This window comes from Pezoporus occidentalis, unplaced genomic scaffold, assembly GCF_034315485.1.
Source record: "Pezoporus occidentalis ecotype Australia unplaced genomic scaffold, CSIRO_AGI_Poc_V1 ctg70, whole genome shotgun sequence".
NCBI lineage: Eukaryota > Metazoa > Chordata > Aves > Psittaciformes > Psittacidae > Pezoporus > Pezoporus occidentalis.
In genome coordinates, this window is record NW_026916053.1 from 3,443,391 (window position 1) to 3,463,292 (window position 19,902).

Here is a 19,902-nt window from a genome sequence, read left to right on the forward strand (position 1 = left end):
CTGGTTTTGTTTAGATTCGGTTTCTGATGGAGACATAAGTAGATTCCTATTGTATCCTATTAGTTTCCTCCTAATTACAGACTGATCCCCAGCCTGGTTTACTTTGAAAGAAATCAAAGCTGAATGTAATTACAGGAGTAGAAACCAGCTATTTTAAGTGGAAAACATGGATGCTGTTGTGGTTTTAGTTTTGGCTTTTGCCTCCTGCAAACACAAGGGGGTTTGGTTGCTATTTATTCAGGCTGCCTTTACAAAAGGAGCTCCATCCCTGGTGACCTTGCTCAGCGCATTGCTGGTGCAAGTGATTTTGTGGTTTTGTTACAAGCCCCATTGACATCTCTGTAACCAAAATGATTGGTGATCCACAAACCAAGCCAGAAAATGAAAAGTGAAGAATATCTTCATTTCAGAGCAACCACAGGCTTCAAAATGCTTCAGGAAAACCACTCTGAAACCTGAAGCTCCCGAGAAGGAAAAGTGCCAACATCCCAAACCAGCTGATGATGTTTCCAATCTGCTCTGGCTTTAATGCCCCAAACTGTACAAGGCAGTGTCTGCAGCTTTCAGACATAGGTACAAGCTCCCAGGGGTAGGAGACAAGGGCAGACCAAGTGCTCCCTCCCCATGAGGGCCCCAGGGTGCTGCTCGTGCACTCCCAGCCATGAGCCTTCAAGGTGATGGGGCAGACATGGCTCTTCTCTCCCCGGGCTTATTGCCATTAACACTGCAAAGGTATCCCCAATTCTGAAACAGGGATGCCCACGGCACCCTATGCAGGAGGGAAAAGGAAGCAACATAAGGACCAATTCTGTATATCTTTGTCTAAAGATAAGGGCAAGCAGCAATGTCAAAGTCAGTAAGTTCAGAGCAGCCTGTCCGAGAAGGAGCACCGTTATTAAAACTTGCTACTCAGAAATGAGTTATCCATTATTAATATTTTAAATTGGTAAATCCTTTCTAATCATGTTTTAATATTAGGCAATGCTGCATGATTTAAAAGCAAAGCTCAAGCCACTGCCAATCACTCCTGGGCATGTGGCAAAGCCTGCTGCAGGAATACTGATGAGACCAATTTCCCTGCAGGGGACTTTAGGAGCAGGTTTGCTGGGTCCTCAGCCTCCTCCAAGAGATGCTGTGTGGCCTTTCATGCTTTGGGGCTTTCCTGGAAGCCAGAGACTGCAGGTACATTTACCCTGAAGGCAGAACACAGGGCAGAGATGGCACACAAGGCCCATAGACTCTCTTCAGTGGATGCAAGACTGGATGTGGCAGTGAGCTCTACAATGTACCAAGAGAAATACACCCAGGAAGAGCATCCTTTTACCCTTGTTTTTACCATGGGCCTTCTACAGACTCTTGTGGAACTGCAAGATCTTTCTGGCACCTCACCATTAGCCATCACCTTCCATGGAAGTCCTCTGCTTCTGTCTGGTGCTGAGACATTACCAATCAGGAAGGAAAGATGGCAAGGTCAGGCTCAGGAGTGGCAATCCCTGCCAGTGCTGTCTCACAGTGAGAGCCCTGTGACAGAGCTCCACAGCACAGGAATGTGCTCCCACAAAGCAAACAAAGGTGGATCTGAATACACTGCCTCCCCAAAAGGCCACTTTATGGTGCCCTTTGAGCAGCAGCTTCCCCATTTGACATTTATGCTTATAGATCCCTATACACACAGAGTGTCTATTATAGCCTCCATCACACCTGGGGTAAATGATTAACACTGCCCATTCCACCTTGCCTCTCCCCTTATTCCTGCTGCTTCCTCATGGAGGGCTGAGGTCTCCAGCATCATTTTCCTACCCCATGCACTAAGGCCGTATCACTAAAAGCAACTTAAGCACCCTTCCAGTCAGCTGTTATAGCAGGCTCCTGCAGCTAAATGCCCGTCATTTCCATTCATTTCACGAGCTGGAACTATTCTTTTTTTATTGCAAGGAAGGAGTGAACAGATGGGAAGAACGATACTGACACCTGAAATAACAGTGGCATCAGGGCCCTGCTCCACATCCCGTCTGCACCCACCTCTCCTTTCCTCCCACATTCAATCTTTCAGTGGTCCCACAGGAGGGTCAGTCCCGTGCCTTGCCCTGGAGCTATGGGAAATGGGAGTACAGGTGAGACTGGGACAAGGGCTGGAAGTTCCCACCAGTGTTTGCTTTAAGCCATTTGCTTGTTGAGGAGGAAAGCAATAGTAAGAGGCACTCTACTGTTCTCTATCCATCCTTTCTCCCATGTGTGCTCTTATTCGCACTCATCCCTGAGATGAGGGCTCCCAAAGGTTTCACAGGCATTAAGCAGCTAGTTTTGCATCCAAGAGAAAACAGTCTTCTACTTGGAAGATAAAATTTTCCCTCTTTCTCTTGTTTTCTTCTGGATCATCAGGAAGTATAAAGAGCATCCTGCTAAGGAGGTTGAACCTTTATATGCTGGTTTAAGAGAAGCTCAGCATCATCGGGCAATGTGCACTTGCAGCCCAGACAGCCAATTGTGTCGTACAGTGCAGGACTATGATATAGAAGACCAATTCAGCACTGTTACCTTGTGCCAGCTGAGGAACTGGTCCTGGGGGCAGCTCAGACTCCAACATTTTCAAGCACCACAGTAGCCAAGGTCCACTCATGGCCACATTTAACATTGCTGTGGAAATGGTTGTTAGAAAACTTCGCTTTAAATTCCAATAGCAATGCATTTCCCAATAACATTAAAAGCAGCCTGGCAGACCAGCAGAAAGGATGGGAAATACTCAGTCCCGGTGATATTAAAGCACTGTAGATAAAGCTGCTTTTTGCCTCATTTGACCATAAAGACAGTCCAAACCCTCTCCCTTTCTTTCCTCTCAACACCTACCGTATCCGTGACATGCTGTGGTCTTGGGTAGGAACTCTACTGAAACATGGGATCTGAGGTTTTCAGACAAGGCAACAGGATGGGGATAAACTCCCCTTAACAAGAGCCTTTTTTGGAATGTTCCGCTTCTCACGAAGCTTCCCCTTGAGAAGGAGCTGCTTTGAAATAACACTGTGCAAAAGGTGCTATTGCTCCACATTAAGTGTCTTTTGGGTTATCCAATGTAAATTTGATGTTGAAAAGGAAAGGTTCTTGGAGACACCACCTCCCACCAACCCCTGGCCACAAAGCTGTCTCCAAGAACCACCACCTGATGTGATGAAAGGAGCAGTGCTGTTTGTTTTCTCCTTCTATGAATACAATGGTGAGATTGAATATTCAGCTCTCATTTAGCTGCTGCTCAAGTAAACAGCCTGGACATTTAATTACTGCTGCACATTGACCTGGAAAGCAGCATGAGCTGTTTTCCTTAATAGCACACAACCAACTCAGCAATAAAAAGCACTGGAGAGGAGCAGAGAAGCAGCAGGCAAGGACTGGGAAGTAACAGTAAATTTGCTTCTCTGCACTGTGAAGCACTTCCAGAGGTATTAAAAACAGCAACAGGGCCCTTATACCCCCTTGAGCAGTGCTGTACCTGGCTCTTAGCCTTGCTTCCACCTTCTTCCCAGGAAAAGCCTCTTGGATCCATATGAGCCTTCACAGACCTCCCAAACTTTAGGAACAAGAAAAAAGAAGTGCCTTCCCCATCCTCTTATAACCATGATGGGCATGCTCCTCAGCTGGCATAGATCAGCCTAACTGATGACTCTGGTGCTTAACTTCACCTGGGGCCTGTGTGTCTCCAAAGCTTGTGCAAAGGAAGAGTCAAACCCATTGTGAGCTGGGTGGTGTCGGCAGCTGAGCTGCCACACAAAAGTTGTGCTGCAGCCTTCTCTGTGCAATGCATTAAAAATGATCGCTCCCTGCGTTCCAGCTTCAAAGTGACACCCCATTAGAGAGTCTGGGGCTGCAGGGCTCCCAGCAGAAATGAAACCACAACTTTCCTTTTCCATGCAGAAATCAAAAAGAAACAAACTTTTCCCTTTTGAAAGCAGCTGCTTGGGTACGCAATGATTTTATTGTGCTATGAATATGATCATAAACAAGAACAACATGTGTTTACAGGCTCAAGTGCTTCATTACTCACTCGCTGACGTGGTAAAAATCACCGTGGCATCAGTATAAAGTGCAAAATGGAACAGATCATTGTAGTCACGTTGTAAAATCCTCTGGGCAGGTGACCTTTGAACAAAGGCAATTGATAGCTCCGAGGCAGATGTACAACAACAGTAAAGATAATAGGTGTCCACAAACCAGCAGACCTCTAGGAGAGAAGTGCACACCATGCCTGGGAAGGGGAGAGAGCACCAAGGAGACTGAGAAAGGTTTGGGAAAGAGAAGTAGAAGTAGATCTCTGAAGTGAGTCTTGCTTGGGGATGGGGCAGGGAGGGGTGAGCCTGATCATTAGGGCTGACCAGGAGACAGAAGTCTGCAGGGATGACTTCTGCCTTGGGGATCAGAGCATGAAATGAAAACCCAGCGTTGTGGCTGATGCCATCCAGTGAGTGCAGGGAGCACGCAGAAAGGAAAAACTACACACATCCCAGTTGTTTCACTCCTTGTCCCTCTGCCTGGTTTCATCAGCCACCAACCCCCGGAGCATCCCGACTCCCGGTCGACAGTTACCAACAGGCAATAAATAAAACCTCTGGAGCCACTGGTGTCAACATCTTGGCATTGTTTGGGTCTTCTTGTTTGCCTTTAAAATAACTCTCCCCCTCAGGGTCATGCAGATGAAAAAGCAAGGACCCCCCTGCCATCGTCCATAGAAATCATCTTGCCATGACTTGTGTTGTGCTGCCTTTACATTCCCTGCAAAGCCTGGGGTTTGGGGAGCTGCCTGGGAGCATTGCTCATGCTGCATCCAGGGCTCCTGCTCTCTCCTGCCTGCCCCTGTCCTGACACCTCATCCTGGGTGCCTGCAGGTCGCTTGAGCCCAGGCCACATCACCCATTTCCCTGACTCCCAGAGGCACCATCTGGGCTGGATTTGGGGGTGGTGGCACCACGGTAGCCCGGTGCTGCTGCTGCCTTATCTGCTGCACCACTGTGCCCGGCTCTGTTTGGATGTTGGCAGGCCAGAGAGTGGAAAAACAAATGGTGGAGACGTGGATCCTTGGTGAGAGCCCAGCCGTGCAAACACGGTGTGCCCAGCACTGGAGGGATGCCCCTCCTTAACACCCTGGCACTGGAGGCTGGTGTGATGAAAGGTGCTGATGAAGCTTTGGAGGCACAAGAAATACTCTTCCAAAACAGTTTTCATCTATGAGCTTTGATAAAAGGGTGGCTTAACCCCCCCCATGCTCACATAGGGGTATTTTGGAGGACCAGTGGGGCTGGAACTAGATGATCTTAAGGTCCTTTCCAACCCTAGTGACTCTACAATGCTATGATCAGCCTATGAGCTATGGCAGCACTGAAAGGAACCAATGCTCCCCAGCGCCTGGAGCAAGTCTTTCTCCAGCAGGGGTTGCATACTGGAAAGCATCGCCCTCCATCTCAGCCGAGTCGTGACTTGATGTCGTATTCACTCTCCCTGATCATCTTTAGCCTGTTGTTTATAATGAAAATCAAGCGATCCATCTCCTCTGACAAGAGGAAGAGTTGCTCCAGGAAGCCCTGGACAGGTCAACATCTATATTAAGGAGCTATTACTTGACAGCTTCCTGGCCACAAATAGCCATCGAGCCAGGCTGGGGGTTTGATTTAGAAATAACAAAGCAGGCCATAGAAGTAACTTCATGACCTTGCTCCCCCTTCATTTCCCACCGATCTCCCCTCCTTGATATGGCCTAGGGTCCCCAAGCTCCTTTGGTGCTTCAGGGCCCCCTTGCATCCCCCCAGCAGATCATATCTCCCCATTGCCCACCTCACCAGGACAGCTCCAAGAAGCTGTAGCAACACCCTGTTGCCAGCTTTTGGAGGTTTCATGTGGGGTTTGCATCACTGATGACCTTTTGCTACAGATTAGATCCAAGAAATTATTTTCTACTTGGCTTTTATTAAAACAATTCCTAAGGAATCTCTGCCTTGCGTGGAAATCCTTGATTCAAAACCTCCCCAAAACTGGATGCAAACAAATAAGCCTCCAATGCATCCTTTATTTTTCAATCCCTCTAACTTTTGGAGGCCTAACTTCTGATTGTCTACTGCTCAGAGTTGGCAGTATGAAAACCAATCAGGAAATAGAAAAGAAAAAGAGCATTTTGGTATTCTTTTATTATTGGGAGGTTTTCACCTTTTTTGTCACGTGGTTTGCCTAAAATAATGATCAAAAAACTCCTCCTTTGGAGCTGGAAAGGGAAGAGCAGTGTGCTTACTTCATGTGGGACGCATGAGCTCAGTGTTGATACGTTGAAAGCTTCAGAAGCTAACACTCTATAGAGATGATCCTTTTTAATATAAAACAGTAAATGTTTAAAACAACCGTTGCTGCTTTTTTTTCCTCTCTTCCTGTTGTGGCCAATGAAACATAAGGGAGGCCACACAGTTTACATTTTAATAAAATTAAGTTATTTGGTGCCACGTTATCACAGTCTTTATTGGAAAGCTGAATAAATTGCACACAGAGGAGTCATAGGAGGGAGAAATCACTGCGAATAAACATAGATTCTGGGATGCATTTATTTGCTGGTTTCATCTCAAAGGAGGAAAGGCTTTTCCCCAGGAAAACAGAGGCAGCTCCGGGGCTCCGGCCTCGGAGAGGCAACCCTGCGTTGCTCCAGCTGAGGATGAGACTTTTAGGGAGGTGGTGCCACAGCGGGGCCATCCCGGCCCCATCCAGCCAATGTTTTCCATGCGCATCCTCCAAGAGAAACTCGTCCTGCAGCCGTGGCTGGGCACCCCGCAGTCCCGAAGCGCTGGGGCAGCACATCCTGCCCATCATCCATCTGCAGGGCCAGCCAAAAACGTTGGTCCTGAGGGGTTCTGCTGGAGCCTGGGGGTTTCTAGGCGAGCGCCAGGGCGCACCAGGAGTCCTGCCGGAGCGGCACGCTCAGCCCTGGCTGCGGGGCCATGCTGCTGGGGGAGAAGGTGTAGTCCTCGGGCTCAAACTTGAACTCGCCGTGGCCACCGGCCAGTGCCTCGTCTGACTGGCTCTGCGCCTGCCCGGGAGGGAAGCAGAGAGTCATTAGAGAGCCTGTTATTAGCCCAAGGGTCACTCTCCCCCTTGTTGTAACGTGGTGGTAGGACTAGGATGGATTTTGAACAGGGTGGGTTATACCTGAGGATGGATTATGAACAGATTGAGTTATCGCTGAGGATGGATTATGAACAGGGTGGGTTATCCCTAGGGATGAATTATGAGCAGGGTGGGTTATCCCTGAGGATGGATTATGAACAGGGTGGGTTATCCCTGAGGATGGATTATGAACAGGGTGGGTTATCCCTGAGAATGGATTATGAACAGATTGAGTTGTCGCTAAGGATGGATTATGAACAGATTGAGTTATACCTGAGGATGGATTATGAACAAGGTGGGTTATCCCTGAGGATGGACTGTGAACAGGGTGGATTATCCTTGAGGATGGATTGTGAACAGGGTGGTTTATTCCTGAGGATGGATTATGAGCAAGGTAGGTTATCCCTGATGCTACTGCTTCCCTTAGGAGGAGCCAGGCAGGTAGGATGCTCCATCCCCAGCAAGCCTGAAGATCAAACAGGGAGAAAGCATCCCAGGGCTCATCTGCATTTAGTTATTGACTAAGCACATCCAGTTTGGGGATCTCTAGGCACGTGTGTATTTTTTAAGAGCGCAGCACAAATCAGATTTATCCGTTTCAGCCAAGAATGCACCTATCTCATACGGTGCAAATGGCTGAGCTTCCTCTCCATGCACCCAGGTCCAGCTTGGGGAGGGCTTAGACCCAGCATAAAGATAGTGCTGGGTCACAAAATTTTGATGTGTGGGTTGATTTAGAGCCATTTTTAACTCTGCCAAGACAAAAGAGCAACCCGCCCCAAAGAATTCCTTGGGGCACAAGCACAGCCTTGCAGTCTGGGGTCTCTGACAGCATTACAGCTCTGTGAGCACCGAGCACCTCAGGGCTATAAACTCCAGATAATGTACGCCCAGGGAGCCTTTTCGTGAGGGCTGCAGACGTTTCCACCCTGACCTGATCCCACCAACTCAACAGAGTTGTAACTTCCAGGATTTCATAGCAGGAGATTAGAATTAAATCCTGCCCTGCACCAAAGCCGGTTCATCACTGATTGCCTCTAGCAGCAGGGTTTGGACCTCCCAGTTCCCCACCACAAAACGGAAGAGCTGATGTGAAGCCGACAGCCTGGAGCCCTTCCTGGTCTGCAATGTCTTGGCTCACACTCCCTGCTTTCCTCAGTCTGAGGCAGTCCATCAGGCTGGTGACCCCGAATGCAATGAACTAATTGCTTAGCCTCATCAAGGCTCCCCAGGTCAATGACTACTGAGGTGTGTGGAGCACCCACCCCAGCAGGCCATGGCCTCTGTGCCTTACCTGGGACACTGACACCATGGTTTGTCCGGGATACTGCGAGGATGCGCTGGGCTCTGACTTTAAAGTGACCGTGCTGTCTGAGTTCGTAATGGAAGAAGGGGAGTTAGTGGCCGAAGTCGTAGACCCTGGAAAACAATCAGTTCGGGACAGTGAAGCAACAGAGGTGCAAATCTGCTCTTAAGAAATTTGTATTTTAATGGCTACCACCACATCTCATGGCACGACTGCTCTGTTCTCTTTCCCCACCACATCGCTGTCAGGGTAAGGCTTTGTATTTGGCTGCCAAGATGCTGATGGAGGAAGAGGAGCAGCATCCTTCCGCAGCCTGGCAGTGCTGATCCTGGCACAGGCCAAATGGGCTAATGTTGAATGTATGGTGATACCTTCCTTTTAACTCCTTAATACACTATTCCCAACCCTGTTTTTTTCCCATTACTCAATTAAGCCCAGATCTGTGTGAACAAAACACTGCTGGACTGGAGCTGGGTGTCCACAGCACAGAGGAACCTTGGAGGAGTATGACAGCAGTGAGATTTACCACCCTGCCTCCTCCTTCCATGTGAGGTCTATGCACAAATACAGGCCCTCTATCTAAATAAAAATCAGAACATTATTTTCTAATTATCATAATTGCCTGCAGAAGACATGTTGAGGTGAATCATGCTCCAAGCCCCCCCAGTGGATCATAGCAGCACTGTACCTGTTGAGGTTTTGCCTTTGGTAATGTTCTTAGGCTTCCTTTTCCTCGTCTGGATGCTTTCCTTTTTCATGGCCAGAGGTCGTGGTACCTTGACATTCATAAAGTTTAGAATCATTAATATTGCATTTTACTAAGCTCCTTCCCACACGTGTTGCTCCCCTATTTATGTCCCATAGCTCATGCAAAGCACCTAAAGTCCTTGTCCTTCACTAAGTTGCTATTTTTCTCTGCAACAGGCCTTGGCTGGAAGATGTATAAGGCTAACAGCTACGGCTTTCCCACAAATTCTGTTTTTTCCTTTATTTCCTATTTTCCTTTTTCTGATTTATTAGTGACCTTTATGACAGAGCCCTATTAAATTACACTGACAAACTGAGAGCCTGCTTGGCTCAAAGGGAAGAGTCATGGAATAAAGAGACTTTAACCTTTATGGCAGAAGTTTGAAGAGGCCTGTATGGAGGGATGGTGGCTGTATGGAGTGATGGAGCCCTGGTGAGCTTGCTTTTCTAAAGAATCATAGAATCACAGATTGGCTTGGATTGGAAGGGACCTTAAAGCTCACCCAGTTCCAACCCCTGCCACGGGCAGGGACACCTTCCACTGGAGCAGCTTGCTCCAAGCCCCTGTGTCCAACCTGGCCTTGAACACTGCCAGGGATGGGGCAGCCACAGCTTCTCTGGGCACCCTGTGCCAGCGCCTCAGCACCCTCACAGGGAAGAGCTTCTGCCTTTTTATTATGTTTTGGGAAGTAACTTGACAAACAACTTAATGAAGAGCCACCCAGTGCCAGAAATCTCTCCTCTATGGAGGCACCTCCTGAGAATGCTCCAATACCCCCTTAGCCTTACTCTGGAGAGCCTCAGTAGACTGAGCTTTTAACCGGTCTAGGAGACAAGACTGGGTTATGGCTCTTCTGGGTCCAGTCTAGCAGCTGGTCCCTCCAGACCTGATATCCTGGTCCTGCTACGCAGTGATCCCAGCACCCAAAGGGTCCCTCCCATTTCGGACGAGCTTCTCACCCCATGGAGCTTCATGTACAACCCGCAGGCATTGCAGACGGGCTCCCCTTCGGCGTTCCTTCTCCAGAGGGTGGTATTGGTTGTGTGGCAGTTAGTGCAACATAGGCCAGCACGTCTAGATGAAGACTTAAAAACAAGCAAACACACACATGAATGCACACATAGGAATGATTAATTGGGAAGTTTCCTTTCATATAAACCCTACAATTACACCACTTTCCTGGAAAATGTGAAGCACACGCAATAGGGAAATACAGATCAAAGAAATTACATTCAAATGAGATCACTCCAATTTGCAAGTTCTTTTTTTCCTATTGAGCTAGGTAAACCTGGCAAATATCCTTGCAACTCTTTCCACAAACTTCCAACAAATCTGCTGGAAGTGTTCAGGACTCCAAGCACAGAGAACTTCCCTCCAGGAAATCCACTCAGATGGGGAAAGAGAAGGAAAATGCCAAGCAGGCTTTAAGTGCACAAAGAAAACTACTCATGTTTTAAGTGAGCTCTTCTTGTTTTCTGCACTCAGAACTACCGCTAAAGTTAGCAACATCCCAATTCACCTCTGGTTTAGGACAACTGGAATCAATTGGCTGCACTGAGCAGAACCAAACTGAACTGGCCCATGATGGTACCAGGGAGGTTATTCTCTGCACGTCTCACAGATAATCTGTGCCTTTACATGCTGCAAACACCCTTCTCGTGCAACCATTAATTTATGACCTATTTTGTGAGCGCAGTGATTGCTGGCTCTGAATGTTAGTGCTTCAAAAGGGAGAAGGAAAGTATTCTGGCAGAAGCAGCAAACTCCTTTCTGACAACAGTGCTCCACGCCACTGGAAAATTCACAAGTGCCTATACAGACGTGTCAGCTCAATAGGCATTTCATCTGAAAGACTCAACACTAGGTATGGAAACTAATTTAATAAAAGACTTTACTAAATATAAGGTATCAGTGACATGAGTGGTGTCACAGCCTCCCCACACTCAGGTGTTTGAACATGTTCTTCAGCCTTGAGGAAAATCACTTTGATTCCACTCGACGGCAGACGATCGGTGATGCAGGCAATAAAGAACTCCCTGTTTGTTTATTCTTCCATTATTGCTCGACATCAGGACTGAGCAATAGAACGAATGAGGTGGGAAGAGGGGGAATAAAACCGAAATGTTTTTACAAGGTTAGCAGCCAAATAAAGATCAGCTTTGAGGTTCAAGAGGCACAACTGACGTGCCCAAGCTTTGATTCACTCAGCAGAGGTCTCAGCAGCCGTTTGCTAATAATGATACTGTTTTGGGTATTGTTTAGCCTTCAAGAAATAACCAAGCAAAAATTACAATACACCGAGGTGTGAGCTGGCAAGCCTGGCACAGAGGAGGGGACAGCAATCCTTGTGCCTAGTATGGGGCATGGGGTCACAACCATGTTCCTTAAAGTCTTTCAGCTGCCGGAGATGTCTCCTTCATCCCTGCAACTAGGAAGGACCTCAGCTCCTATGGGAGCCTGGAGAGATGCCAAGCACCTGAGGGGTGCAAGAGCTCTGAGGTCCAGCTCCTGCCATGGATGAGGAGGGGAACGTGGAGGCACTCAGCCCTGGGGTAATTGTGCCCGGTGTGGGCTGGTGAGGTCTGTCATCGCCTGCCGATACAGAAAGGCCAACCAAACCCTGTGGAAAGCCCCAAGATTTCTGGGTCACTGCAGGTTCCTGGAAAGGAGGGGCACACTGTTCCTGTTTCAAACAACACCTTGTCCATGGCTTGCACATGAGGTGGCAACAAATGAGATGCACCAAGGAACTTTGGCTAGGGAAGGTCCCGCCTAAAATAAAGCGCTGCTTCCATCCTCCCCTACAATAAATCCTTTCTGCTGGAAAGCCCACAGTGCTCTGAACCCAGACACAGACTGGAGCAGAAGGGATGCTGTGCAAAGGATGTTGCCTTTATCTCAAAAGAAGAAGCAGGAAATCAACTGGAAAGGACACTGCCATTGCTCGCCCTCTGCCACGCACAAGCAGGCTGAGCAGCACTGAGCTGCAGGACATCATTCCCACAGCCTTATCTGGGCTATGTTGTGTTCTCCACAGCTTTCAGTGGGACTTTGCTTTGTGGAAACAGAACTCGGAATAACTCCTAGTGCAGCATCTACTACAGAACAAAGGTCATCCCCTAAAGAACAAAAGTGATTATTTCCCCTTCCCGAGTCTGTGAAAGAGCCAATTTCACCATTCCTAGAGCGACAGTGACACTGCTTTGTTCCCACCCAGACCTCGGACCTTGAGGCTGTGAGCACAGAACACATTCCCCACCATGGAAATCATCCAGGGGAAGAAACAAGCCAAGCCATGGAGGTGCAGGTTGCTCCCTTTGCAGGGTATGTCTGGCACACACGTCCATCATCAATAGATTCCCCTTCTTCTGATGGGGCACAACCTGCGACACAACAATTCAAACCCTTGGGAAAATCCAAGATTTTGAAACGTTTTGTTCCAAAGTGAGGATGGAAAATCAAAATTGCAGCCCCTTTTCTAATCCATACAACAAAATCCCCACAAGTATTTAACTCTTACTGAGAGTTTCCCCTGGATAAGAATCATCTCTTTCATTCGGGTTTTATCATCATTAAATTGATTGTAAAAATAATGCTAAAATAATAATAAAATAATAATAAAAAAGGTTGGAAGTGCTTTGATAATTCCAGGCAAGATTTGCTGATCCCTGGGAAACAGTTTTAACCCTGCAAAGCTGCATTTTCCACCAGAAAGCTCTACTGAATATCAGTGAAACCTCTACAATTCCTCGAGGAAAAACAGTTTTAAAAAACCCTGGAAATTCACCCAGCAGCACATTTGGATTTTAAATCCATCTCCAGAGTCTGAAATGTGGAGTTGGATTTAAACCGGCTTGTCCCTATGCCTCTGCGCAGGGATCGTATCTGCGCTGAAGGAATCCGCAGCGTAACTCAGATCTGCAGCACAGCAGCGACCGGAGCCTACTGCTGGGGGCAGATTTAACTTCATTACGTTAAAGGAGACCAGGAGAGTTTGGTGAGAGAGGCAGATTCTGTTGGGTAGTGCTAAATATTTCACAGGAATGCCTGGATTTGGATTTGAAGAACAAAATAGGACTATTTTCCATGGAGCCGACGCTCCTTTCGTTTTGCAAATCCAGAGCCACATTTCTAGGATCAAAATCAGAATAAAACAGCAAATCTTGCTCAGTCCCGAGGTTTTTGTCCTCGTTTTGTTACATAGAAACCCAACAACTGTCAGGTTGCTGCTAATACTTTGTTTTGCAATGCACAAAACCAACTGTGGGAATACACCCCGAGCGAAAGCCAAAGGAGCTCCCAGCTATTCCCCAGCACGGCTCCAACAAACATCCTGTTTGTGATGACGGCTTCTGATGACAGGCTCCGAAACCAAAACTGTTACCACCAAATTTAAACATCCCAAAGTGACTCTATGTAAAAAAAAAAGGAGGTGCCTTTCCTCTCTCACAATGGGATCCCAATTGGAGGAAGCTCAATATCAGATTGAGGAGAGAGGGAATTAAGGCTTTAACCTGCAGGGAAACTGGGAACTACCAAAGCCTTAATTTCTCCCTTAGGTAGCTGGGTGAGGACAGTGGGGATCTGGGCCCCTTCTGTGAACAGCCACCAACCTGCCTGGGTGCGCTCAGGATCAGTCCTGTCTCCTGTTCATTACCCTGCCCTAGACCATGTGTGCCTGCATGAAGAACTAGGAAATTATTACTGTTATTATTATTATTATTATTGAATAAAAAGCAACGTGCCCACTGTGGGATCAGAGCTGGGGGAAGCCTATAGAACCCCAAGCCACCTCTGTGCCGCAACGACGGGCTTCAGCCGGCGCTGATGGTGTTTTGTTCAACCAAGGGTCAAACAGACCCTAACACCAAAACAGAAACCCCAATAGCTCCTGCACCCTCTGGATGAAGCCGGGAATCTCCTTCAGAGTTTCCCCCTCTTACCAGTCTCTTCTGCGGCTTGAGTGGCCGGTTGATGCCGTTCATCTTGTGGTAGAGGCCGCAGGCGTTGCACAGGTAATGCCCGGTGCCGTCCTTCCTCCAGAGCGGCGTGGACATGGCCCCACAGTTCACGCATTCACGGCCGTCCCCAGGGAACTCCTCCAGGTACTCTGGAAAGGACACCCAAGGTGAGCGGGTCAGGAGCAGTCCCCACCAGACACGGTCACTGGTTGCCCATGGGGACCCTGCAGGTGAGGATCCCAAATCCTCTGTGCCCCACTGCCCCTCTGCAAGTGAAAACCCCTGCCAGGGGGGGTGAGTTTATCTCCAACCTCCAAGCTCTGCACTAACCCCCTTTATTCCCTTCACATGTTTCAGTGTTTTCCTCCAAAACAGCATATCCAATCATCCCAATCCCAAAGGTTTGAATGCGGCTGAGGTCTCTCCTTGGGATGGGAAGGGGCAGGGAGCCTATCCCTGGTGCTATCCCCGAACAGAGCTGAGAAAATAAACTGGAGGGGGAGCAAAACAGGGCGATTTTCCTGATTTCCATGAAGGCGCATTGGTTGTTGGGGACGGCTGGGCTGGGAAGGGCTCGGGACTGCCCAGGGAGCAACGCGGGGCTACGGCTCCGCTCCCCTCGGGAGACCATCGCCGGCCGCCGCAGCCTCCTGGACCGGGGCTCTTCCCGACTTTCCTTCCGAAAAGCCTCGGGAAGATGCCGCGAAGCTGCCTGCTCCTAGCACCGGCCCCAGCGCGGCTCTGCAAGCGGGAGCAAACCCGAGGGACCCCTTGATTACGAGTCGGTCTCTTCCCTCCTACTGCTTTTATCTCTTTTTTAATATAGAAATAATTATAACTAATAATATTATTACATTAAAAAATATCTGCCTCTGCCTGAAACGTTATTTACTTCCAAAGAAAAATAAGCTCTTATTTTTTTTTGTTTAATCTTTGATTGTATTAATGATGATCCAAAGAAAGAAAAAGGAAAATGAAGAAAAATTAAAGATGGGAAAATTGAAAATAAAAATTTAAAAAATAATTTAAAAGTTGTAATAATTCATTAAATAAATAATAATAATAAATAGTTTACGCTACTTAAGAGCCGTTTACACTATTCAAGAGCAAAAACAAACGGCGGGGAGGAGGGCGGCCCCTATTCCGTCTCCCTAACCACCAAATCCAAAGCGCACAAGGGATTTCTGTGCCATCACCTCCCTCGCAGGACCGGAGCGATCCCTTCCCGCACAGCTCAACGGATTTTCCCAAACAAAGAGAAAATCCTGGAAAGGAACCGCTCCCAAACACCTCCAAAGTTGGGATGAGGAGGGGGGAAGCGGAGCCGCGGAGGCAGCTGAGGGGGGTGGGAGGGCTCATTCCCTGCTTTAACTTTGTTCTTGGGGTAAAGATAAGAGAATTCGGTTCACCGCAGTCACGATGATAACGCGGCTGAGATTTTGAAGTGGCTTTTAAAGGACTTTGCAAACCACCGCCGGATGAGGATGGTGTAGCCCCCCCCACACCCCTCCACCTCGGGGTTATAAACCCTGCGTACGGAGAGTCCTTTAAAATCAAGCCCCCAAACTTTATTTGCCCGGGGGGTTGGTTTAAAAGGGCTCTCCGGTGTGGATGCAAACGAATTGCAGGCAGGTTTATTGTTCAACGCCTGAGCGCGTTTCAGTGTCCCCGCAAAGGCCGCCGAGCGCTGCAGCTGCGGGCCCGGCTTGGCGAGGTCGAATTAGGAGACCGAGAGTCTGTCCATATCTAAACTAATTTACCACAATAAATTACTTAAAAGGGAGGGAGCTATAAATCTGCCCCGCTAATTTAAACACAAGGGTAAGTATTGAAGCCCAGGCACAAAGTCGATATTGTGGGAAGGAGATATCGGGGGTGGGGGGCTATTGAACGGCCTCTGTTCATCTGTCCTGCGGGGGAATTGCTCTCCTTTGAAACGTGGTCTTTGCCCTTCGTGTCACACAAACACCCCACCTCTGTCCAAGCTCAGCCACACGCATCCCGTGCCCGGACCATCTCTCCATCCCTGGATAAAGTCAGCCCCTTCTGTCTCTCCATCCCTGGATAAAGCCATCCCCTCCTTTCCCGTGGGGATGTCAACGGGGCAGCGCACCCCCAGGTCGGGCCGCCAACACGCCATGGGGATGGGGATAGGGATGGCTCCGAAAGCCGGGGAAAGACACGGCGCCCGGAGGCCAGGGTGAGGGGCGACGGCAACCTACCGAAGGTGGACCTGCGGCCGGGTAAAGCCGCCTGCCTCGTTTGCAGGCTGTGCAGCACGCTGCTCTCAAAGTGTCCGGCCGTCCAGGAAGGCGGTATCTCGGGGGTCACGTAGGCGGGGTAGGGGCTGGAGTAGGACCCGTTAACGGAGCGCACCAAGGCGTTGCCGTACTGCTCCCGGCCCCCGCCGCCCAGCAGCAGGGGCCCCTGGTAGGCGCCGTCGCGGCCCGGGGGGCTGCTGCCCGGCGGGCTGTGCGTGTAGGAGAAACCCGACGGCGGGTGAGGGCTGCCGGCGTTGAAAGCGGCGGCTTCGCCGCTGCTCTGGCCCCAACCCGCGGGGTTGCCGAGGTGGCTCTGGTGCGGCTCGCAGCCTTGCAGGTAGGGCAGCGTCTGGAGGACGGAGGGCACCCGGGTGGTGGGCACGTAGACGGGCGAGCCGGCCGAAGAGTGGAGGAAGTTGCTGGAGTCATGGGAATAAGCCGACTGGCCATGGTTGGGGGCGAGAGCCAGACTCTGATACATGTTCCGTCCTCGGCGGCGACGGCGGCAGCTCAGGGCCCGGCCGGCTGCGCCCCGGCGTTGCCGCGGGGCTCACTCAGAGGAACCTGGAAAGAGGAAAAACTGAGAGTGAGACCCCGCAAGAGCCCGGGACACCCAGCCCGGGCCCTCCCCACCCGCAGGCGCTTCCCATGGCGAAAGCGCCTCTTCCCTGCCTCAAGCGCGGGCTGTGATTTGTAGTTGTCATTATTGTTATTGTTTTCCCTTTAAACTTTCCTCTGCTCGGCTCGTCCCGCGGACGGAACTCGCAGCACAGGGCCGAGAGCAGGGGTTGAGCCACAGCGACAACCTCCGCAAACGGGCCGCAGCCCCGCGGCTCCTTACCCCCCGTCCGCCCGAGCACTTCCAAGGGGTGGGATAAAAAACCCCAAACCCACATTTTTAATGTATTTTATCCTTAAGTATTTCCTATTTTTCCGAGCACCGGGCCTGAAGCGCTCTCGGGGCCTTGCTAGTGTGAGGCCGCCGGACCGGTTGGGAGCAGGGTACCGGCAGCTCCAGGCAGCGACTCCAGCCTGGGAACATCCCCGGTGTGTCCCACATCCACCAGCGCTGCCACTTTCTTGTTAAAAAGCTCAATAACGCTGGGGCAGGGAGGAAGGCTCCAGCCGCGGAGCACCGCAAGAGGATCCCGCCCCAGGCACCCCCTCCGGTACTCACATGGCAGCGGGCCGGGAGCGGAGCCGGGCATGGCCGGTTGGGCATGAAGCTGCGCTCAGAGCGTGCAGGGAAATCCCAGGAAAGTGGAAATAACAGCGATAATAACGACAATAGAATCAAGATCACGGGGGAGGGAGGACAAAACCCGAACCAAGCAGGAGCCCCCGGCAGACAGGGGCTGCCCTCCCCCGCTCCCTCCCGTCCACCGCCGCCGTCTCCCGTGGGTGCGTCCCTGACTGCTCCCACCGGGGAAGTGGCGGCGGCGGCCTCGGCGGCGGCTCTTTACGACGGGCCCCGGTACAGCCCGGCCCACGTGACGGCCGGCGGGATAGCCCCGGTCCCGGCCAGGATTGGGCGCCTCCCGGCAGGAGGGGGTAGGACGGGACGGGATAAGTCCCTCCGGCTCCGCTCCCGGCGGGGGGGGGACCCACACACACGCTCCCGACGGCTCCCCCTTGGTGCGGGGCCGTGGGGTCAGGATGCGGCCCCCGAGGGAGCCCCGCAGCCCCAAACGCCCCCCCCCTCGGAAGGCCGGAGATGTCCGCCCTCCCCCTAGGGAGGGATGAGGGTGCCTCCCTCCTTTGCGGGCCCTGTTGTGTTTCTGGGGGTCGCTCCGATACCCCGGCGGGAGGCGATGCCCCCCCCCGCCCCGGGCTGCCGGTAGAACCCGTCGAACACCTTCCGGCCGGGGGTCGCGAAGCAGAGGACGTGGCCGGGCGGTTTTCTGCTCCGAGCCATTGCTCTGGCTCCGCTTTGCGCTACCAGGGAAGCGGGGGTCTCCATCCTACCCCCGGCCTGTCCTGCCTTTATCAAGCCACTCACGGCTCCATCGAAGCTGGGGCGACGCTTAGAGCTGCTGCCTCAAAGAGCAGCCCTGCAGCCCCTCACCGTCCCGTCAGGGCCGTCGGGCCCTGGGGCTGCCCCGCTCGCTGCTCCCCACTGGGAGGGGGCCAGCAGCAGCACCGCGTGCCTTGCGGCAACGGCACAAATCCTTTCCGTGCTTTGACCCGTCGGTGCGACCGCGGGAATGGGCGACAGGAGGGGAAGCAGCCCCGGGAGTCCCCGCTCAACCCGGGTAACCCGGCCGATAGAACTCCCCTCCGGTAGCGGGCTCCCGACCGGCAGCCGCAGCGAGGAAATAATTTCATCAGTATCTGGTTTTGCGGGGGGATTTCTGCTCCTTTTCCTCACGGAACCGGTTTTCTCCTCCTCGGAGAAAGGGATTAAAAAGCCCTTCAACCAGTGTCACCGTCCAAGGGCGGACAGGGATTTGCGGTCAGGATCAGGCCCCTGGAGCCCTCCCGTAGCCCCGAGGTGCGGTCCAACCCCGGCGCCCCGGGGAGCCCGTCCAGCCGCGGCTCCGCAGGGACCAGCGCTTCGGGAAGGGTGGGAAATTTCGGCTCCAAAATAAACTGGTGCAGGAATGCCAGCTATTTCCCTCAGAATAATGCAACGCAACTGGCTGGAGATGCATTTATTTGCTCGCGAAAGCAGCTGGTTTACGGCTCGCAGGGTATCCCTGTGTCGGCCTGGGAGAAGGGGGGAAAAAAATCCAAACCCGGAAAAAGAAAAAACAAAAAGTAAAATAACAATAATAATAAACAATAAAAAACCCCAAACCCACAAAAAAATTGAAAAGAAAAAGGAGCGGGAAGGGTGGAATAAAAATGGAGGAAAAATAAAGGGAAAAGCGATGTACAAAAAGAAAATAACAGCCCCGGAAGGCTCCTGCTCCCGAGTTTTCCGTCCCCAAGGAAAACCAGCCCCAACCCTTCTGTGGCTGTGGCGGAGCCACCGCCGGAGCTTCCTTCGTTTCGTTTCGGTTGTTAAAAGCGGGGTGAAGCCGTGGGCCGGCAGGGGTTTGGCAATTTCAAGATATTCTTTGTGGTTTATTCTATTTTTTACTATTTAGATGCTTGGAACTGCCAGCTCCGATCGTTCCCGGCGTTCAAATAAATGTGAAAACGTTGAAAGAAACGAGGCGCTGCTGAAATCCGAAGGGATTTACCCGGGGAGCCCGCTCATGCCTAAGGAAACCGCTGTGCGCTAAAACCTGCCCGTGGTCGTGCTGCGTGTCCGTGTTCAGACACATCCATCCAATTGTTCCATTTTCATTTGTTTTCACCAGGTTTTCAACCCACTTTCTTCCCGCGGCGGCGTTAACTCAGCTACCGGCGGTGCGGCGGCTGCCCAGCTCTCGCCTCACCGGGCAGCGCAGCCCCGAGGCCGCGGGGAGGGGCGGCGGGTTCCGCGGGCGCGGAGCAGCGCTGCGGGCAGGTGCTCTGGCAACGCGGGATCCCCGCACCACCGGCGGCGGTCGC

At 51.1% G+C, this 19,902-nt stretch overlaps 1 protein-coding gene and 1 long non-coding RNA gene across 3 annotated transcripts; both read right to left on the bottom strand.

Moving 5' to 3' along the window:
• Positions 1-951: 951 nt before the first annotated feature.
• Positions 952-2,602, bottom strand: LOC134175896 (uncharacterized). The gene is made up of 2 exons (XR_009969175.1): positions 2,539-2,602; positions 952-1,278 (listed from the first exon to the last, which is right to left on the bottom strand). It is a non-coding gene; the product is annotated as an uncharacterized LOC134175896 (long non-coding RNA).
• Positions 2,603-6,554: 3,952 nt separating this feature from the next.
• GATA5 (GATA binding protein 5) lies at positions 6,555-17,830 on the bottom strand. Of its 2 annotated transcripts, none has more exons than XM_062642001.1 (7): positions 17,582-17,830; positions 16,366-16,968; positions 14,126-14,292; positions 10,142-10,267; positions 9,123-9,210; positions 8,423-8,499; positions 6,555-7,051 (listed from the first exon to the last, which is right to left on the bottom strand). In XM_062642001.1, the coding sequence occupies exons 2-7, from the start codon at positions 16,883-16,885 to the stop codon at positions 6,896-6,898; spliced, it is 1,134 nt and encodes a 377-aa protein (XP_062497985.1). In that variant the 5' UTR covers positions 16,886-16,968; positions 17,582-17,830; the 3' UTR covers positions 6,555-6,895. The 2 variants fall into 2 exon arrangements, with proteins under 2 accessions (XP_062497985.1, XP_062497984.1); XM_062642000.1 differs by having other exon boundaries at positions 8,423-8,547; positions 17,582-17,827.
• Positions 17,831-19,902: the final 2,072 nt, after the last annotated feature.